General features: G+C 38.8%; 1 protein-coding gene across 4 annotated transcripts in view; it reads left to right on the plus strand.

The window, feature by feature from the left end:
• LOC148038485 (P-loop containing nucleoside triphosphate hydrolases superfamily protein) overlaps positions 1–15,710 on the plus strand; it is a 62,733-nt gene extending 47,023 nt beyond the window's left edge. For all 4 annotated transcript variants that reach the window (XM_087672670.1, XM_087672661.1, XM_087672678.1 and 1 more), the window contains 8 exons: positions 727–786; positions 1,520–1,602; positions 1,779–2,098; positions 2,187–2,278; positions 2,350–3,492; positions 3,603–3,886; positions 14,749–14,913; positions 15,051–15,710. In XM_087672670.1, the coding sequence (XP_087528796.1) occupies positions 727–786; positions 1,520–1,602; positions 1,779–2,098; positions 2,187–2,278; positions 2,350–3,492; positions 3,603–3,886; positions 14,749–14,913; positions 15,051–15,150 (2,247 nt within the window). In that variant the 3' untranslated portion in view covers positions 15,151–15,710. The remainder of the gene's footprint in view (positions 1–726; positions 787–1,519; positions 1,603–1,778; positions 2,099–2,186; positions 2,279–2,349; positions 3,493–3,602; positions 3,887–14,748; positions 14,914–15,050) is intronic.
• The last annotated feature ends 4,213 nt before the right edge of the window (positions 15,711–19,923 follow it).

Here is a 19,923-nt window from a genome sequence, read left to right on the forward strand (position 1 = left end):
TGTTTGTCCGTTTCTCTTTAATCTTGGGGTCAATAACTATGGAGGACAGTTCTGATCATGTGTAGCTGCTCTGCTAACCTTGCCTTTAAATTGGCAACTTCATCATTCTGTAGATTCGTGTTTATTGTGAAACAGGTGAAGCACTTAGCTTTCATCCATAATGTTAACTTCATAAGGTGTTTGCCACATATGAGCTGCATCTGTTGGAAGTCTGCTCACTTGGACCAGATAAAGATGAAAACATTACTGCATAACTGCAACCTACATGACCCTGCATGGTTGCTGTCAATGTGTTACTTGGCCACATTATTGAGTGCATTTCCTTATGATTTAAGTTGATATCTCAGGTTAAAGATGTATAATAATAGTGTCAACAATGGTTTAAATGCAGTCAAGTCATAGTCATTGGAAGTGGCCCATTCAGCTCTGAAGATCCCATGAATGTTATTTCTGGGATTAAAATATGAGATTTGGTTCACATAATGGGCAGCAGATTGCTTTTCAAAATCAGTAACCAGTTTGAAAATCCTGGTTAAATGACAAAGCAGTAATGCATTTGATCAAAATACTGTGTTGTTTTGGGCTGCTTGTATTTTCATCCCTTAAGGCTGCAATAGACATAACACAATTCATGTTGCCATTATGACTTATTGTTGTCATTGTTTTTGGAGTTACATTGTTCCTGATCACAAGCTCTAGGAGTAAATTTTTACAATTGTTTTGCAGTGTGGCAAGACGGCAGCAATCCAAGCATGTGCAAGGATGCAGGGCTATACCATTATTGAGGTCTGCCCTCTTATGCTAGTTATTGAAGTTTTTGTCAGTTTCAATGGATAGGTGGCAAGTGTAGACTGGTGTTTCCTATTTGTTTCTTAAATAATAAGAATTAGGATGTATGTTGATGATAAATAGCTCTAAGAAGGACTTGATCCCTCTTTCTACAAGGTCTCATGTGTTTTCTTATCACAGGCTTTTATTGCACCCCTTCATGCATAAGACCGGTGTTGAATTTTCTGAGTCTATCAGAGCTTCTAACACTTAATGTTATCTGCAGAGCACCCCACATCTCAACATGTATCCATGTTTTCATGCAGAAGGCTAGTGGCAAATTCTCATGGTGCTTTATTACATATTTATTGTACATGACAAGGCTGGTTTGTTTTAATTTTCAGATAACATTTTGTGGTGAGGCCTAAGACAGATAGAGCATGCTCAAGTTAACAGTTATAAGAGTAGTGTTCTCAGTCCTTTCGTTGTGGTCATAGTTATGGTCTCAAGCTGGGCAAGCTTTGATGGCATCCATCACTTATAAGAATATGCACAGGCACAAAAGATCTGTCCTATCTATTGACTTCTCATTTCCTCACAAGGAAATATTTTAGATCAAGGATGAATGGTTCTTCTTTCAGTGTCTTTTATTTATGTCAGCATATAAAACTGTCTGCCTTCTGATTGCTTCTGCCCTTTCATTTTTGTAGTGTACCTTTGCTTCTTATGATATTTTCCATCTTTGGGTCAGGTTAACTGCTCTGACAATCGCAGTGGGGCAGTCATTAAAAATAAGTTTAGTGAGGCTATGGAGTCCCATCGTCTAATCAAATGGTTGGTATTCTGAACCTTTTCTTTCAAACTCAAGCCCGGTACTGTCAACTAGTTCTGCATTACTTCTTGTTTAAGTAAACACCTTAGCACAAGTACAGTGCCTTTATCCATGTTCAAAGTTACAATACTATACAAAGAACAGATCTTTACTGTAAAGACAGTTGACTTTGTTTCAGGTCTGCTGATTCTGCCTCATGTGAAGGGGTGCACAAACAGGAAAAATCATGTGGTGCAGAAAAAGTTAATTCAGGCTTAAATTTATGCAGTAATTCGAAGCCAAACTCCCAGTTAAATGGAGGAGTGCTGTTGGCTACCACTGCCAAACAGCCATTGTTGGAGACTGCAAATGACCAGCTGACAGAGTCTGAGAGCAAGACACTAACTGTTATGCTCTTTGAAGACATAGACATGGTGTTTGAAGAAGACCGTGGGTTTATGGCAGCAATTACGCAGCTTGCTGGAACAACCAAGCGGCCTATAATTTTGACAAGCAATGGTGAGTTGCAGGATGTGAGCCAAATGCTATTTATTCTTAGCACTTTCAGGTGATATTTAATTCAATTTAGACATATTTCTTTGACCAGTAAAAGAACTCTCTCTTCCACATGATTTGAGTTCAAATCTTCTGGAGTTCAAGAGGCCATCCACTGAAGAACTGGTGGCCACAGCATACATGGTAAGTATGACCACGTTATATTACTGCAGCTTAGTTTCCTTCTAAACTCTTCCTAACACTTTCTGGTTCAGGTATGTATTACACAAGGCTTTACTTGCAACCCAGAATTTCTTCATGAAGTGGTCACAGCCTGTTGTCATGACATAAGAAGGACTCTAAACTTTCTTCAATTCTGGTGTCAAGGGCTGTGTTTACCTCTGACAGACAGACACTTCGATTTTGTCGACACAGCAAAGGTTGAGGAGAATACAACCTCAGGAAAAAACATCAACAGGTTTACAGAAATAGATTCTACAACAGCAATTGTCCTTTTCAAACTTGAGGCTCAACACAGGTTATGGCCTGCACTTATTCCCCTCCAGTTTCCTTGTGAGTTCACCCAATCAATTGCTTCTAGATTAAATGCAAAGTCACTGGAATTCGAGAAAAAGATTCATGATTCTGAAGTGAAAGCATCACAACTAAAGGTACTGGAGGCTGAGGAAAAACAGGCTTCCTTGCTGAAAAAGAAAAAGAGGCGTGTCAGACAATGCAAATGTACAAAATCTGATAATGTTAATGAGAAGGAAGGGATTAGTGCAAGTGATCTGATGTCGGGTGATGAAAATGAACCTCTTCAGACTCCTGTTAAGAATTTGAAGGAGGCGAAAACCATGGCCCGATCTCCAATTTTGAGAAGAAAAATAAGAAGACAACTTGCAATGGTAATGTCTGATTCAGATGAGGAAGGCCCATTGGAAAATAAGGAGGAAAGCCTTAAACAGGATTCCTTGGCAACAGCCATCACCTTGAATCATGAAACGGTTTCTGTGGATGGTAAAATCAATGAGTGTATGAAGTCCGATGTGTCTACAGATGAAAACTCTGTGACAGCAACACAGGGTGATTTGTGCTTTCAACAGGACTTACAAGACTCTAATGTGGTTGATGAAGATTCCAGGAGAATGGCAGAAGATGTAGATCTGGGTTCCGAGTGTTGGGTTGAGGTGGAACGGATGGGCTTAATCTCAACGGAGAATCAGAACTTGTTTGATTGTCCAAATGAAGTGGATGTGTTGTGGTCTGATCTAAAGAAGTATAAAGAACATTCTGAGTTTGTAATAGGCCAAACTTCCAAAGACTCCCTTTCAGCAGTTATCTCATTGTCTAAGCTAGCAGATAATATTTCTGCATGTGACACCATGTCATCCGTGCATCATTGTCCAAAGACTCTGGTACGTTTTGCTCTTACTGCTTGTGAGGATTGAATTTAAAAGTGTGTTTTGGATACTGTCACATGCCAGCAGGAACCATTTGGGAAACTGACAATGTTATGCATCTACAGAAGCGGGATTTAGGTCAAGCTCTGGATCATATTGGTGATGAATATAGTGAGGGCTTGCAAATGTGTGGTCAAATTGCACACGTCTCACTGCAAATGTGTATTATTGATTGTGCATCATATGAGTCTCTTGATGAGACAGGAATTCCGGTGTCTCCAAATGATATGATGCTTGCAGTAAGCGATGTGTGCACTTTAGGCAAGTTTGGAACAGATGGAGAGACTTGCTTGCCAGCCTATCTCAAGTGCAATGTTGGACCTTTCTCAGCAGATCAGGATTCAGAAAGGTTAGATCTTATTGGCCTGAACTTATTTGCAATTTACAGGACTGTTTTTGTCAATTGAAAGTTTTTCTTTTTGCTAAACTTGAGCTGTATAATTAAGGATACAGTCACAAAAGTCCTTACTCAACACGTCTATATGTTCAAGGAAATTTCCTCGCCAGACTCTTGCTGATGCTCCCAAAAACTCACTTCTCTTTTCTCTGTATGCACATTGGCCATGTTACCCTTTCCTCACACACAATCACCAGAGAAGCGTTTCGTCCTCTTTCGTGTTTTGGGGTTTCATTTTGCATTTCATTTCGTTGGCTACTTTGAAGTTTGGAGGTTTCCGAGAACATTGTTTATATTAATTGAAAGTACTATACATATTAGAAATATTAGAGGAAACAAATAGATCTGTGTATAGTAATGTTAAAGAAAGAAAATAGGTCCATAAAACGAAAATTCTTGATCCATGTAGATTCTAGAGTCAAAAGTATAAAAGCCTAAAACAAAAACATAAATTATATGCAAAGTAAGAGTGAAAACTGATTTTCATGAGTGGAATCCTTGTGGGGAGGCATTTGTTACTGGAGGAGGTGGAGGCCCAAGGTAGAGAGGGAGGTGTCAGAGTAGGGTGTGGAAGAGTGTTGAGGATGCGGAAGAAGAGATTAGGTGGATGTGAAGAAGGAAGAAGAGGAGGGGGAGGAGGAGGAGGAGGAGGCACAAGGAGGACATCTTGGGCCACACAAGGTTGAGAGTACGGAAAAAATGCGGGTTGTAAAAGAAAAACAATCCACATGTTCTTTTAAAGTAAAGAAACCCTCTCAAAAAAATTCTGGTTTGTGACTCTTTTTGCGGAATGAAATAGAGCAGGAAGAGGTGGAGATGATGGGGTGCGCAAGGAGTGTGTGGAGAAAACATGGATGGTAAAAGAAAAGCGATTGCACATTTTTAATAAGAGAAATACTTTAACAGGTTTTTTTTGTTTCGCTGAAACAAATCAGCCGGTATTATTAGATTAGCCGACTTGGGGATGCTTGTCGAATCTTGTCCTAGTTGGAAGGGATGAAGCATAGGGTCTTGACAACTTTGCCTAAGAGATCAAAGCTTGCTCTAGCACTAAATGTTGGATTTTTAGAGGTATCAATATAGAAGCTTTACAAGACCAAGTTTGCCTTAGAGTGAAATGGGCATATATACAAGGCAGGGGAAAAAAAACCTCCTAATGAGGGAAAATGTGCGTTGACGGTCCTAATCGTGTTCACAGACATCACTACCAAAATATGGTAACAATAAAGAGTACTTATTTCCTAAATGAAGCATGAGATATTATGGGCCTTCTCAAGTGATTGAGATGATCAATAATGTGGCACATAGATTAAGGTTACCGGATCATTGGGGGAATAATGTCTTTCATGTGAGTCTTTTGAGAACCTTTCAAGAGATGCGCGAGAGGATATGATTTTTGAGGTTCAGCCCTTGAGTCGAGGAACTAGATGAGATTTTGGTTCTAGAACAAATCTTGGCACATAAGGAGACAAAGGTAAGAGGTAAAGTTTCCCATCGCTATTTGTTAAAGTTTCATTATTCACTGATGGATGTGAAGTGGTGGTACATTGAAGTCCCTACCACTCTGATCTACTGTACCACTGAGGATTGCCACATCAAATTAGCAAGGAGGGGAAGATTCAAGCTCAACAAGAAGATTCAACATCAACATCAAGCTTCAAGCATAGTATCTCTTGATACAAATAGTGTTGATTGACACTAATGCCACTAATGCTCTTGTGTCCTTTGACACAATCAATTTCAGCTCTCTTATTGGCCATTGTAAAAGGATAGATACTGCCCAAGTATCTCATAAACTCACGGTAGGACCTTCTCCCAAAATGTCTGAACTTGAATAAATAGCAAAATTTAATGGATGGAGGGGAGTGACTTGGTTGTTGCAACTTTACCTAGAGGCTCTTTCAGCTAGAGCCAACTTTGCCTCCTTCAAGTTCATGAAATTTATAGAGATTTGGAGCATTGTTTGATGCTCAAGAGGGGGGTAGCACATCCTCTCCCTCAATACAGATACACTCAAAGGTCCAGAAGTTGCTTGATGATATTATAAGTTAATCTAAACTACTGTTTGCTAATAGTATATCTGCTTTGGAACCTCTATGATGAGTGATGTATACACTCCAGTTTGGCGGTAGTAGATGGATGTTTACCGTGGCACTGAGTATCATATGCAGTATTTTATGTGACAATTATCACGTGTATTAGTGTAGGATGCAATATAGCAGTAACTGTAGTAGGACTACATTTATGGCAGCAATGAAGGCCAATGTTGCAAGTGTGATTTGGGTCAATGTGTTTCAGTTTTAGATGCCTTTTGGTTGCACATATATGCAATTGATGATGCTTGAAGTTTTTCAAGAGGGGGATATGTCACCAAGATGCATCTTTCCAAGTTTAGGGATTAACATGTGATCTACTTCTGACCTCTTGGGCAGACATGATATTGTATAAGTTGTACAAGACATGATCTACTTCTGACCTCTTGGGCAGACATGATATTGTTTAAGTTGTACAAGACATGGGCAGGTCTATCATTCGTAGGGGTTCAATAGTTGGGAGCTGCATACCTAATTAATTAATTAATATGCAGGTGCAAAGTGCACATTTAATTGATAGGGCTATTTTGCACCTTATTGCTAAACTTTGGACAAAATTATTAAATTTGGGCCAAAGTTTAGGCCTAGACATTGCATTTAATAGGTTTTGTGGTAATTTGTGTTGTTTCTTGGCAAAAAACATGGGAAAAGTTTTGAATGTGGAAAAACAAAGCGAAATGTCAAAAATTTGGATTAATCGTGGTAGTTTTGAATTAGTTGTGGCAGTTGGAGAGGGCAGCGACATCATCTGGCAAAGAGGGTGGCAGCAATCTTTGCAGTTGTGGTAGCCAAGACACAAACATGGCTGCTCGGCATGCATCACAAGCTTTCTTTCACTCTCTTCTCCACGGTTTCATATTGAAAGACAGTTGGCATTCTCTCCGGAGTGGGGGTAGATCCAGACTAGCAATATTGTGGAAGGCTAAGTTGAAGTGTCTGGCATTAGTCATAGCTTGAAGCCTCTCTATCTAGTGAGACTTGTTGTCTAGGCTTGCAAGCAAGGTCTATGCAATTGTTTCTGTGTCCTCAAGGCACAAGCTTTGTTGTTGGCGGCAGACTGGATCTATGTGCAAGTGCTTTTTGAGTTTATGTAGAAACTGAAGGTTTCATGTAGATTTGGACAATTTTGGAGTATGTTAGTCACGATTGGGGAGAGCAACTAGTACAGGCAGTGTTGGACTGATCTGTAAAGAGCAAATACAAAAACAAGTTGCTGGTTAGATTTTGCTAGTGGCTGAAACACAAATTTTCAAAGTAGAAATTTGGTTTTCTGTACTTAGTTTGAACAACTCTACTAATCTTAAAGTCACCAAGCTTTGGGGCCAATCTGTGTTGCTGATCCGTGATTAAGTAAAGTGCTTGCAGTTTAAATAGTTACTACTCTGCATATGTGAAGTCCAGCTTTGGGGCCAATCTGTGTTGCTGATCTGTGATTAAGTAAAGTGCTTGCAGTTTAAATAGTTACTACTCTTTGCATATGTGAAGTCCAGTTTCACCTACTTTGTACCTTTGCTTATACCTGTTAGAGTTGCAGCCTAGGAGTACTATCTTTTACCTTTTATCTTGTGTAGTTGCATAGGGGTAGTTAACCAGAAGGATGTTCTTTTCAAAAGAGAGGTTAGTGTAGGTACACCTCTTGGGCTATGTCTTAAGTGAGTTACCAGATCCTTACATGCAAGAGGACCTCAAGATGTCACCCTAGCCTAAACAACATTGTGAAGACAGTGGTCAAAATGAGATAGCAAAATCTTATTTGTACCATTTTTAGACGTGAATTGGGAGAGCCCTCTTGTTCTGTAATAGATCACTTTGTGGCACAAATGGACCATGAGGCACATGCTATCCAAGTCACTTTTGCCTGAGGATGACTCATTGCTTCAAATGCTTTACATTTGCATGCTCCTTGGATGTTTGGGTTGGATGTTTATTTTGTTGCCCTAACTCTAGGTGCTCCAATTATGGCTATACATGGCTGAGGTATAGTGAGTAGGAAAGCAAAATAGGAATGGGAAATTTTGAGAATGACCATTTCCCATCATTGTGTGCACTATTTAGAAACATAAAATGGGAAGTAATTGGTGTGTCTACCATTGCCAAGGCTGAAAATGACCCTATTTAACTTGGGACCCTCACTTACGTACCCTAAGACACTGGGGTACATGTTACATACGTCTTTATCCAATGCAAACTACTTTTGGACCTGTTAGATGCCATGACTTTTAAGCCACATAATTAGCTCTTCATTAACATATTTTTATTGGCTAGTTTTAATCAGCTCTTGAATAGTGTCAAAACATTCATTAATTGTTTATTTAAACGTGAGACATGAGACACATTAAGTTGAAAATGCTTTAGAAAGGGGATCAATGTGTGACCATTTGTCATGAGGACATTTGTTTTAATTTAATGCTCTTGAGATACTTAACTTGTGCACATGTGAGGTGCATATGCGAAATTAAGTTGAATGTGTGTCATAGCGATAGATTAATCTAGCTTGAGCAAGGGGACACTGACAAAAGTTGTTATGGACAAGTGCCAATGGGATACTTAAGTTAGATCTTGGTTAGGGACATTGAATAGCCCCTTGGAAATGACTTTTGATGTCATGCGTTTAGAGAATGAAATGATTTTATGTCCTAGGCTAAGGTTTGTGGAAAGTTTCAACACTTCCACGAGAAGTTGGGATTTAAAATTGATGTTGGGTAGCCTTTAATGCTATTTTAAAATAAGGGCAGACCAAAGGGCTACTCGGCTCGAATTTCCAAGTGGAAGCCCCAATGAAAATGGAAATTTGCCAAATGTGAAGTTTAGGCCAGTTCTAGCTTGCATGGAAGTGTATCTTTCATGTTGGGTCCTTTCTTTTCCATTTTGATGTGTTTTTGGGGTTTTAGGGGCCATGCAAGGCCAGAGAAGGTCGTGGAGATCAGTTTTGGGGAAAGTCATAATAGCTGAAGGTCAATTTGGAGCCTTGGGCAGCAGTAGAAGGTGAATCTTGAGTGGGCAATTTCATCTAGGAGCCTTTTATTAGTGGATGATTGCTGTTTAATCATTTTTTGCATGAGAAAATCAGAATTCTCTCATCTACTGCTTCATGCTCTCTCGTCCATGCCAAATTTGAAGCCTCATCACAGTGAATTTGAAGCATTTCAGCAGGGAAAAATTTCCAGACTTGATTTCAGCAGAAATTAGGGTTTGCATAGCTGCAAATCAAAAGCTTAACAACAGATTTGAGAGATTGGTCATCTATAACAAGGGTGATCTGCATGCAAGAGTTGAAGACTCAATTTGGCTCCCCAAGCATTCAGAGTCAAGGGGAGAATTGAGAACCAATGACATTGGTTAGTTTTTTAGGCTAGAAAGTGATGCAGATCACTGCTTTCTCTCATGCTTTTTCTCTCTCATCTTGATCAAATGCATGTGCAATCTAGTAGTATAAATTTGAGATTTGAGCCTTGAATTTGAACATGATCTGTTATTGATTTGGGATTTGCTGATCTCATCTGAATCAGCAAGTTTCAGGGTTTGGATTGGTGCATTGGGATGCATGCATGCATGCCTCAGTGATTGAGCAAGGTTATTAATGTAAATTTGGCTAGTGGACAGCAAAATGGATGAGATTTTGGAGGTCTACAAGACGCCTGATTTGGATGCAACATAAAAGGATTTAATTTGAGTTTCCTTGAGGTTGAAATCGAGGAACAAATTGGATATTATGAATGCTGGTTATAGAGAGCAATAAGATATTCCAAATGTTTGAGGCAAGACTTGCCTTTTTTGTAGGGGTTTTGAGTCAAATCTTAGTTGCACAAAAAGATTTTGGAATTAATGTGAAAATAAATATTGCAAGGGGTGCCAATGTTTGGGCCCAATCGAGTGTTGCCTTTTCTCAATTTCTTTAGGGCATTCTAGCCCAATGCGGTAAAGTGTTAAAAATTCAATTTATCATTTATTTTGTGACTTTAGAAAAAAGGCCTAGAACTTGGTGTGGGTTTTGGGGCAAGTAAAGTTAGAGGTAGAGTTTCCATATGTTGCTTGGTGGTAAAATTTTAGGATTGTTTCATATATAGATGCAAATGGATGGAAGAGGGTGACTTGGCAATCATCTCAATGTTGTGCTTCACCTTGATGTGTTTCAATTTGTTAGTAGGATTGTCAGCTCATGTGTGAGTTTGTGCATACTTGATGGGTTGGGCATTTTAATCCGTATTTTAGGCATTATTTTAGTGATTTTTATGTGGCATTTTATGCCAATCTAATGTTGATTGACCAGCTGCCATTTTAGGCCTATTTATTTTGTGGCTCCTTCTCCTTCCATTGAATCATCATTATCATTCTTTAGGTGGTCTTCTTGTTGGAGAGAGGAGCTAGTGTCAGTGCCTATATAGCTAGTGACTCACTATTGTACACATCATTCTTGTGTTTGGTATATGGATTCCATTTCCCAAGCACATCTTTGAGTTCTCTTCTTTTGTTTTCTTTCTCTTATGTCTTGTTTTGAACAGTTTATTTCAGCACTTGCCTATGCTTCCATTGCTGCACCACTTTTGACATGGTATCAGATTGCAGGATCTAGGTTTCTATTGTGATTTTTTGCTGATTACATGCCTTTCTTTTCCTTGTTGATCAGGCTTGCGTTTTCAGCTTGTGCTTGGATTCCATCTTGCAATTGTCAATTTGTTGCATTAAATGTTGAACCGGCTTGCGTTTTTTATTTTTGGCCCCTAGTCGTGGCTGAATGATTGTTTGTATAGGCCATTTTTGCTATTTTTTGGTAGTATTTGATTGGTTTTTCTTCATTTTGCAATAGTTGGCCTTCGTTTTTAATTAGGTTTTTGGCTACACTACATGTGAACTATCATTTTGTGAAGTCTTTGCTGTTGGTTTGGTTGTGTTGTCTCTCTATATTCCTTCTATTCTCTATCTTCTATTCTTATCCTCTCCCAATGGCTCCTCCGTGCACTTCTCCAGATGATAAGTTACATGGACTTGACTATCTTATATGGGATGTTGCAATGAAAGCCTAGTTTGTGTAGAAGCAGATTTGGTACATTGTATGTGGAGCTATTTCTTGGCCTTAGTGTTTTTTTTTTCCCTTTTGAAGATTTTGATGAGGACAACCATAAGGATAAGGAAGTTGTGCTTATATGGGATTCGGATAATGCATGTGCGTATTCTACACTATTTCAGTGTATTTTTAAAGAAGTTCTACCAACGGTTATCTCCTGCAAGACATCATCGGAGATATGATCAAAGCTTTAAATGTTGTACGAGGCACCTTTTCCCGTGCGTGCTGTAATTATTTATAGACAGCTTTAGCAGATGAATTTTGAGCTGATGGACACCATTCAGGCATTTTTGCTCCATGTTACACATGTATAGGACTAGCTTCGATGCATGCAATTTGCCCTTTCAGAGATACATCTAGGGGAATGGTACTCTACAAGCTCCCCCTTGGAGTTTGATAAAGTGACCAATGCTTTGCAGGAGTAGGCATTCTCTACACCTATGAGCTTTTCACAAATGTCCTCGATGCTGCTTGAGCATGAGGCATCTTTGCATTTGCAAGAGAGACTTCTGTCTCGGTATGGAGGTTTCAGTGAGGCCTTTACAGCTTCAGAGAGGGGTGATAAGAGAAAGAAGTCGTAGGCCTAGTGCTATCACTATGGTAAGAAGGGCCACTTGCGAAAGGATGGCAAGGAGTTAGCAACCTCACAAAAGTAGGAGAAGAAAAAGTGGGATGTGGACTCCTCTGGTGAGTCATTCTCTTTCTCAAACTTCGACTCTGATCCTTTGGCCAAGGGGAAGTCCAAGGCACAGCGTGGATTCACTTCTTTCAGTCAAGAAAAGGGCTTGACTACCTCTTTCTCTATTGCTTTCTAGTCCAGGTAATGCAGTCATCTCTCACTACTCTCCAGTGTCAGAGAGGGAGTGTGAGAGGGCGGTGAGATGGGGTAGACGAGCCTCATCTATATAGGTATATAGGCGCATAGGTTCCAGAGAGGGACGTCCTTGACGCATCAACCAAAGTTTGGCAGGTTCAAATCTTGGAGCTGGGATTGACATCTAGGTTTATGATAGGCTGTTTCTTTGACAGAGAGTGGGATCGGCTCCTAGTCCTCGAGCTCACATGAGGGGACATTTTGGTAGTCTTTCCCAAAGGTGGGGAATCCATGGTCACATATGTTCAGAGGCATTTTTGAGAGGATGGTCTTGTATGCTACTACAAGATAGTGTCGATCGACACAGAGATCTGTTATGACTCTTCTCTATTTTTAGGAGCTAGTACAATTGACATTGACATCAGGTTCTCTCAGAGGCACCTTGGTGGTGGCTTGATCATCCACTCCTCAGGTATCCATGGTTCTACTCTGGTGGTTCTATGTTGTATGGACTATGATGAGTCATTATCATTGTATTGTATTAGATCACCCATGAATTGAGATAGGGTGTTAGTAGGATTGTTAGCTTTTTGTATGAGTTTGTGCATGCTTGATGGGCTAGGCATTTTAGTTCGTGTTTTAGGCATTATTTTAGTGATTTTTGTGTTGCATTTGTGGCATTTTATGCCAGTCCGCGGCGGCTGACCAATTACCATTTTAGGCCTATTTTATGCCTAGTTATCATGTGGCTTCTCCTTCCTTTCAATCATCATCATTCTTTAGACAGTCTTCCTATTGGAGAGAGGAGCTGGTGCTAGTGTCCACAGAGGTAGTGACTCACTATTGTATGCATCATTCTCGTGTTTGGTATATGGATTCCATTTTCTGAGCACAACTTTGAGTTCTCTTCTTTTGCAGTGTTCTTTTGTTTTTTTTCTCTTTTGTCTTGTATTTAGGAGTTTATTTCAGCACTTGTCTATGCTTCCATTGCTGCATCATTGTTGACATCAATTGGAGTTGACTTTGGATCAAGCTCATTTAGTTTTAGCAGAGCATAGAGGGTCTTGAGTATTGCTCAATGCTCAAGTGGGAGTCTGCATCTCCGCTTCTCTCACGATGGACAACTTGGTTATATAGTGGATCTCTGATGTACTTTGCTTGCATCCAAGGTATTAAATGCTGATAGTTTTTTGGCATTGGGATCAATGGATCTAATATACTTTTACAAGCCATGTATCAAATACATGGGTGGTATGCAATGTACATTTACAAGTGATGTAAGAGAACTACATCTCTCTCATCTTGGTACATGCTACAGATGCATATGCAACTTGGTAGTAGAAATCGGAGATTTGTGCCTCGAATGTGAATGTGATGTGTTATTGATTGGGGATTTGCTGATCTTGATTTGTAATCGACAAGTTTTAGGGTTTGCATATGTACGTTGGGATGTGTGTATGCATGCCTCAATGATTGAGGAAGGTTATTGATGTAAACTTGGCTAGTGGATAGCAAAATGGGTGAGATTCTAGAGGTCTATTGGAGGGCTGATTTGCTTGCCAGGGAAAAGGATTCAATTTGAACTTCCTTGATGGTGAAATGAAGAGGCAAATTGGATTTTTTGATTGCTACTTACAGAGAATAACAGGATATTTGAAATTTTGTAAGAGAATTGGCTCAGTCAATATGAGAAGTTTGGAACTTAAGGGCGTATTTTTTGAGTTCGAGGCAAGACTTGCCATATTCTTAGGGATTCAAGTCTAAATTTTGTTGGACAAGTGGATTTTGGAATTAATGTGAAAAGAAATACCGCAACGGGCACCAACATTTGGGGCGAATTGGGTGTTAGCTCATCTCAATTTCTTTAGGGCATTCTAGCTTGAGGTAGTAAACTTTCACATGTTTCAAGGTTTTGTGTTTTGCTAGCTCAAGCTTGAGGTGGTACTTGGTTTCACATGGTAAGCCCTAGCATTTCCTCGCAGTAGCATCTTGAGGTAGCTTACTTGTCACTTGGGCTGAGGTCATAGAGGCCCTTATTTATGTGGCCCAAGAGACTTGGGCTACATTCAAGCATATGTTTGTGTTCAATGTAACTGCTTTGGGGTATACTGGAACATACATCTTGGTCCAATTTAACTCCATTGGGATATGTTACACACTTCGACATCTTGAGGTAGCCCCATGATAGCTCTTTTGGTTGCACATTCATCATGAATCAAGAAATCCCACCATAGTTTTTGATCCAAGGCCTACTGTTGTGAGCCTATAAGCTCACGTAGAGTGTTACCAGGGGAGCATTTATCCAGGAAAGAGTGGACTCTACCAAACAAGGCAATGCGATCTCCTGCATCGTGAAATTGAAACTCGAATAATAAGTGCATCTAAACACCAGAGACATATGAGAACTGTCAAGACTTTGGTGAAGTCCTGATTGCAAGAAAGTTTGCTTTGCTTAGTTGAGTGATTGCTGAATATTCAACAGTGGGCTTCTCTAGTTTATGACTAATCATGTACATCTTTATAATTAATCATGTACTTCATGCTCCTAGATCAATCAGCTTACACTTTCAGCTCACCAAATCCAGTTATTGCCTAGCACATGAATGTGATGTGAGTCCAGCTGATTGTTTGGTATATGTGTTTTTCTGGTTGAGCCATGTGAATGCATTGCCAGGGCTAATCCAAGGCCCAATATGTAAGCAGGAACTCTTTGAATAACTGTCAGAAAATAAAAATTTCACATACCAACATGTTTATGATTACTTACTGGACTAAACTATATTGCCAGTGCTGAAGTGTGCATTTTGTATTGTAATTGGCTCTATGTTTTGCATATTGTCAGGTTCAGGAAAAAGTCTGCAGTGCACAACTCTTTAACCAGCAGTCTTCCCATGAAAGCACAAAGAGCATTCAGAGGATCTTCATTTTACGAGTATGTAGGCTTTCTTGCACGAATAGAGCAACTAGGACAGCAGGCTCGACTTGATTCAGGCCTCACACGAAGGAGGTGAGTAAACTGCTCTTCTGAATGCTCTTAAAGTGGTCATTAACAAATTTATCCAGCATAGTCAGCTTTTTTCTTCCCTTGTGCTGTCTGTTTAGCTCTTTATAATGAAAACACAAAATCTCATGTGTTTGTTTTAGAGGTCGTAGTATGCAACACTACCTCAGCATCCATCCATGGGAGCTCTCAGAAGAAAGTTTAACCATTCTCCATGCAATGGGCAGTTTTGGTGGAACTTGACTTGGGATTTTTGTGATTCATGTGTGCTGTTCCAATTCTTGGTAATCTTGTTGTACACCATGACAACATCATAGAATGCTAGCCACAGCAAAATTTGTGGTATAGCTCGTTTGGAGACATTCTATTTAGGTAGCTTTGGCCAACTTATTCTGTAATCCTTGTCTTAGCAAATTGCTGAAGACACCAATGAGTTCATGTACACTGGCAGATTTTTTTGGTGGGCATGAAGTTTGGCAGAATTGCCAAAAGGTGAGCGCCACTATACATGCCACCGTTATTGACAAAGGCTGCATGTTAAACATGCTCCACTGACAACAATCCGATTCGCTGAGCTGATCTCCGCTTAACTTACAAAGGACCCCGCCGAAGAAATGTATCTATTACAGAGAATGAGAATCAAGGCATCATGTACAATATATTTGAAGAAACCGCTACATACAAAGTTATTGGTTAAATTACTTTTCTGGTCTTGCATTGTCTGAGCATCTCTCTCTCTCTCTCTCATGTGCATGCATGTTTATATTTGCAAGTCTTTAGAGGGCATTTTTAGCCTCAAAAACCTTCCATGAGAAGGTTTTTTTGAAAATTGGGCTGAAAGAGCTGCAGTTTTGGCAAAGTAGTTTTATTCAGACATGCATCTTCAAGTATAAATTTGGCCTTCAAAATGACAGCTATTGTACGCCTTCAAATTTCAAGCAGGCTTGTTCTGTAGGGGAGGAAAGGTAGCCCTACATGAGTGGCAGTGTAGAGTCCAATTATTTTCTCTCTCTCTCTTTTGTAATGATGTGTGTAGGTCTTTGTTTGTTCCTTTTTACACTAGGAAAATATAACGAGCACAAGGCACGATGCCACCCTTAAGTCACAGGTATGCATCAGTGCCATAACCCTTGGAGAATTACTCTTAGAGCTCCGGTTAGCTGCAGCTGCCTGTGGGCCGCCTGTCATGGCCGATAAACCCACACTGAAGTCCAGGCTTGTGTCCAAGTTGACCGCATGATCCATTCTGCTGACACAGGCAGTGGGATGTGCTGCTCTATGCTCCTAGAACTGTTTGAAGCTGAGGTCAGTGAGGCTCCCATTGGGACCCTTACATGTGCAGTCAGTCCCACAGGTCCTCCCTCCCTAATGGAGTACACTCCTCAGGAACATGCCTTTCTTTTGCAATTTCCTTTCGTACCCCCGATTGATCCTTGCATGTGCAGTCAGTCCCACAGGTCCTCCCTCCTCCCTAATGGAGTATATTCACTCTTCCTTTTTTCCTTTATGCCCGATGTTATAAACACAAGGCACTCACTAGTATCAGGGTTTCCAGGAAGAGTAAGTAAATCCTTTTCATCATCATGTGAGAAGGAAATATCCTCAATTGTGACGGTATTTTATACCTAAGTTTTAAAAATATAGCTATGCTTTGACAAATTTAAAGAGGATTTATTTCCTTCTCCCCAAAAATTAATAAGGATTTTTCTCAAGTTGTTGAAGCAAACCTATCGAACCTTGACTAGTAAAGAGGGGCGGAGTTATGTTCCTTAACAACGGTCAAATGTACTTAACGGGTTGATTACGATAAAAAAATATTTTATTGTAGTTGCTTTGATTGATGAAGGATTTGTTTTCAACCCTAGATCTACCCTATCACTTCTAGGACAATCTTTAGGTCATCCACAATTGACTCCCATAGGCACAAAGTTGAACCCCTATGGAGGAAAACTCCACTTGTTAGCAAAATGCAAAGTATCTCTCTTTTCTTCCAAGTTTTGCTAAATCCAAAAGATGTGAATACAAAAATACTCTTAGGACAACCCTTCAAGTATTAGACGCAGTGTAGTTGATAGTGCACATGGAATCTAAGAAAGCCTTGTATTCTACTTTGTTGGATTTTCAAAGCCCTTCTCAAGATCAAGGGTACTATCAAGGCAATTGCTATTTTTGGATCACCAAACATACCAAATCCACCTACTAGACCGTTCACAAGGCATTGGCTTGGACACTTAGAAATGTAGTATCTTTTAAAAACTTTTATAAGATTCTACAAGAGTACATGTATCAACACTTTTATCAGCATTGTTGATGCTATAACTTATATCAATGATGCATATGTCATTGATGATGATATCATGCTTATGTCATCACATATCTTGAAGTTTTTTCTTAATCTCCTTAACTCTAGTATAAATAGGGGTCTTGGGTCACAAGCCTTTCGATCTCTCCAACATCGTTTGTGAGACTCTTGTTGCAATGTAAGTTTTCTTCAAGTTTATTTTAATCCTTGTGTCTCCACTTGTCTTGTTTGTATCTATTCTAGTCTCATATTATATCATAAACTTGATCTTGTTGTAAATATCATTGTATTGAATCTTGTATCTTGTATCTATATTGTTTTCTTACAATAAAAAATCAAGTTTTTTTTCCTCCATTTAAATCTCTTGTAAGAGATAACAATCCTTATTCTTGTAGCTTTTGGCACCTTCATAACAATTCAAAAAGTTGCATACATTGATTTTGCTTAGCTATGATAGATACAATGATAAAAAGTAACATCAACACCTTGCAAATGTTCAACACCTTCAAATTTAATTTTGAGGATTTCGAGAGATAAGTCTACATATCTTATAGCCATTCTCTTCACTACATGATGGAGCCAAAGGTTAGCCTATGTAACAAGTTTAGTGGGATTATATAAAAGTAAAGAGGTTTTTTGTAGTATGTACGGATATTTATTCACATGTAGTTGAGTGTTATCTTGATATTGCTTCTTAAGTCGAATATATCGATATACTTCTCTTAGATATATCCCTTGAGAAAGAGTTTCTTTTACTTTATAATTTTGAATCTTTTGTTCATGATTTCTCAGCTATCTTTGGAGATATTGATAGAGCTAGAGTTGCCAATATCAAAATAAGAAGACTATGTTAGGAATCTAAAAAAGCATCTATTTATAATTGAAAACTAATAACTTGTTTGAGAATTGATTTGGTACGAGAAATGTTTATTAGTCAAATTTGCTAGAGATTGAATGATGGTATGTTTTCTTTGTGTTGTGGCATAAAATTACGCAAAGGAACCTATGATAATATGTTAATTAATGAAATTGCTTTTATATGTTATAACTTAATGTGATAGGTAATTAGAAAACTAAAGAAAACCATTTGTGGGAAGCGGGTGGATGAGATCCCCGATGGATCCATCTTATGAATGGGTGGTCCTAATAAGTTGGGAGATTCTCTCAAGAGATTGAACGAAATGTTAATTAGGAAAAATTAGGTAGAGCCGAGCATCGACTTACCTAGGGTTATGTCTTAAAACCTTGATCAGAAATTATATTGGGGGAAGCAACATCCATTGAAGCTAAGAGACTTACCAAGAAATCCTATTGCTTCTCATGGAACTCATTGATAACTGGGAATCTAGTATGTTTTCGAAGCTTCTAAAAGATTCAAGAAAGTTTTAGAAGATTCTAAGAAGGTTCTAAAAGGTCCTTGAAAGCTTCTAGAAGAGTGCTTGCATATATGCTTAATATTAACATTGCTTATGGTAGTGATGTACATATCATTAATGATATAGTCATGCTTATGTCAATGCTTGTGTGATAGCTCATATCTAGAAGTTTCCCCTAAACCTCCTTAACTCTAGTATTAATAACAATGGGATACAAGCACTTTAGCCTTTCCAATACCAATTGTTGGGCTCCTTTTGTGAGGTAAGTTCTCTCCAATTCCGATTCAAGACTCGTAACTCATGTTCTTATAGTGACTTGTAATTATTCTAGTCTTATGTTAAGATATTGTCCTATCTTGTATCACGAATCTAGTATTGTTGTGAACATCATATAAAGAATTTAGTTTTCTTTTTCATTTTCTTCTTATTTTTTTTCAAGTTAATCCCTTGTAAGTTGAGGTAACAATCCTTGTCATTGCTAAGCTTTTGTCACCCTCATAATAAGCAGAGCCTACTACAATCTAAAAAATGAAGGGGCCCAACCCTTCCTCTACCTTGGCCATGATATATAATAAATCATCCTCCAACACTTTTATTTCCAAGCATACAATAGCAAAGAGTAGTGTGCTTGAGATCCCAAACTCATTAGTAGCAATTGCATAATGGAGAAATTTGCCAAAGGATATAGTTGCTAATTGTTTTATCTAGGATGAGATAATAAATACATGTAGAAAACCTATGCCTATAGTGATAACTTTGGTATGGGTTGATCATATAAGTAGAGTTGAAGAAATTTGCCAAAGGATATAGTTGCTAATTGTTTTATCTAGGATGAGATAATAAATACATGTAGAAAACCTATGCCTATAGTGATAACTTTGGTATGGGTTGATCATATCAGTAGAGTTGAAGAAAGGTCTCCCTTTGGACACAACGAACATCTACTTACTAGAAGCAAAAGTAGACATTGAGAGCTAAAAATGGTAGAGTGTACTTGTGTTGAATTGAAAGTGATAGAATGAAAGTATAACCTTGGTTTTAAGACAGACATGACTCCTTACTCAAGTGAAGTCAAATAATTCTATACTGACTCTAAATGTGGTGATACCACTTATTAACTTAGTTGTGTACACAATATGAACTAACTAATTAAAACATTGGAAACTACCCATAGAATTGGCAAATTCTAACACCCTCGCAATGCCAATGTGTTGGAAATACATGAAGATCAAGTTCAAGGACTTTCAAAAAGCCTCAAACTTCTCATGTGGTAGCACTTTGGTAAAAATGTTGGCAACATTTTCATGTTAGAAACATACATCAAAATGATCTCTCTTG

The sequence above is a fragment of the Lygodium microphyllum genome, chromosome 3, assembly GCF_053477565.2.
Source record: "Lygodium microphyllum isolate KBCC chromosome 3, Lygodium_microphyllum_v1.1.10, whole genome shotgun sequence".
Lineage (NCBI taxonomy): Eukaryota > Viridiplantae > Streptophyta > Polypodiopsida > Schizaeales > Lygodiaceae > Lygodium > Lygodium microphyllum.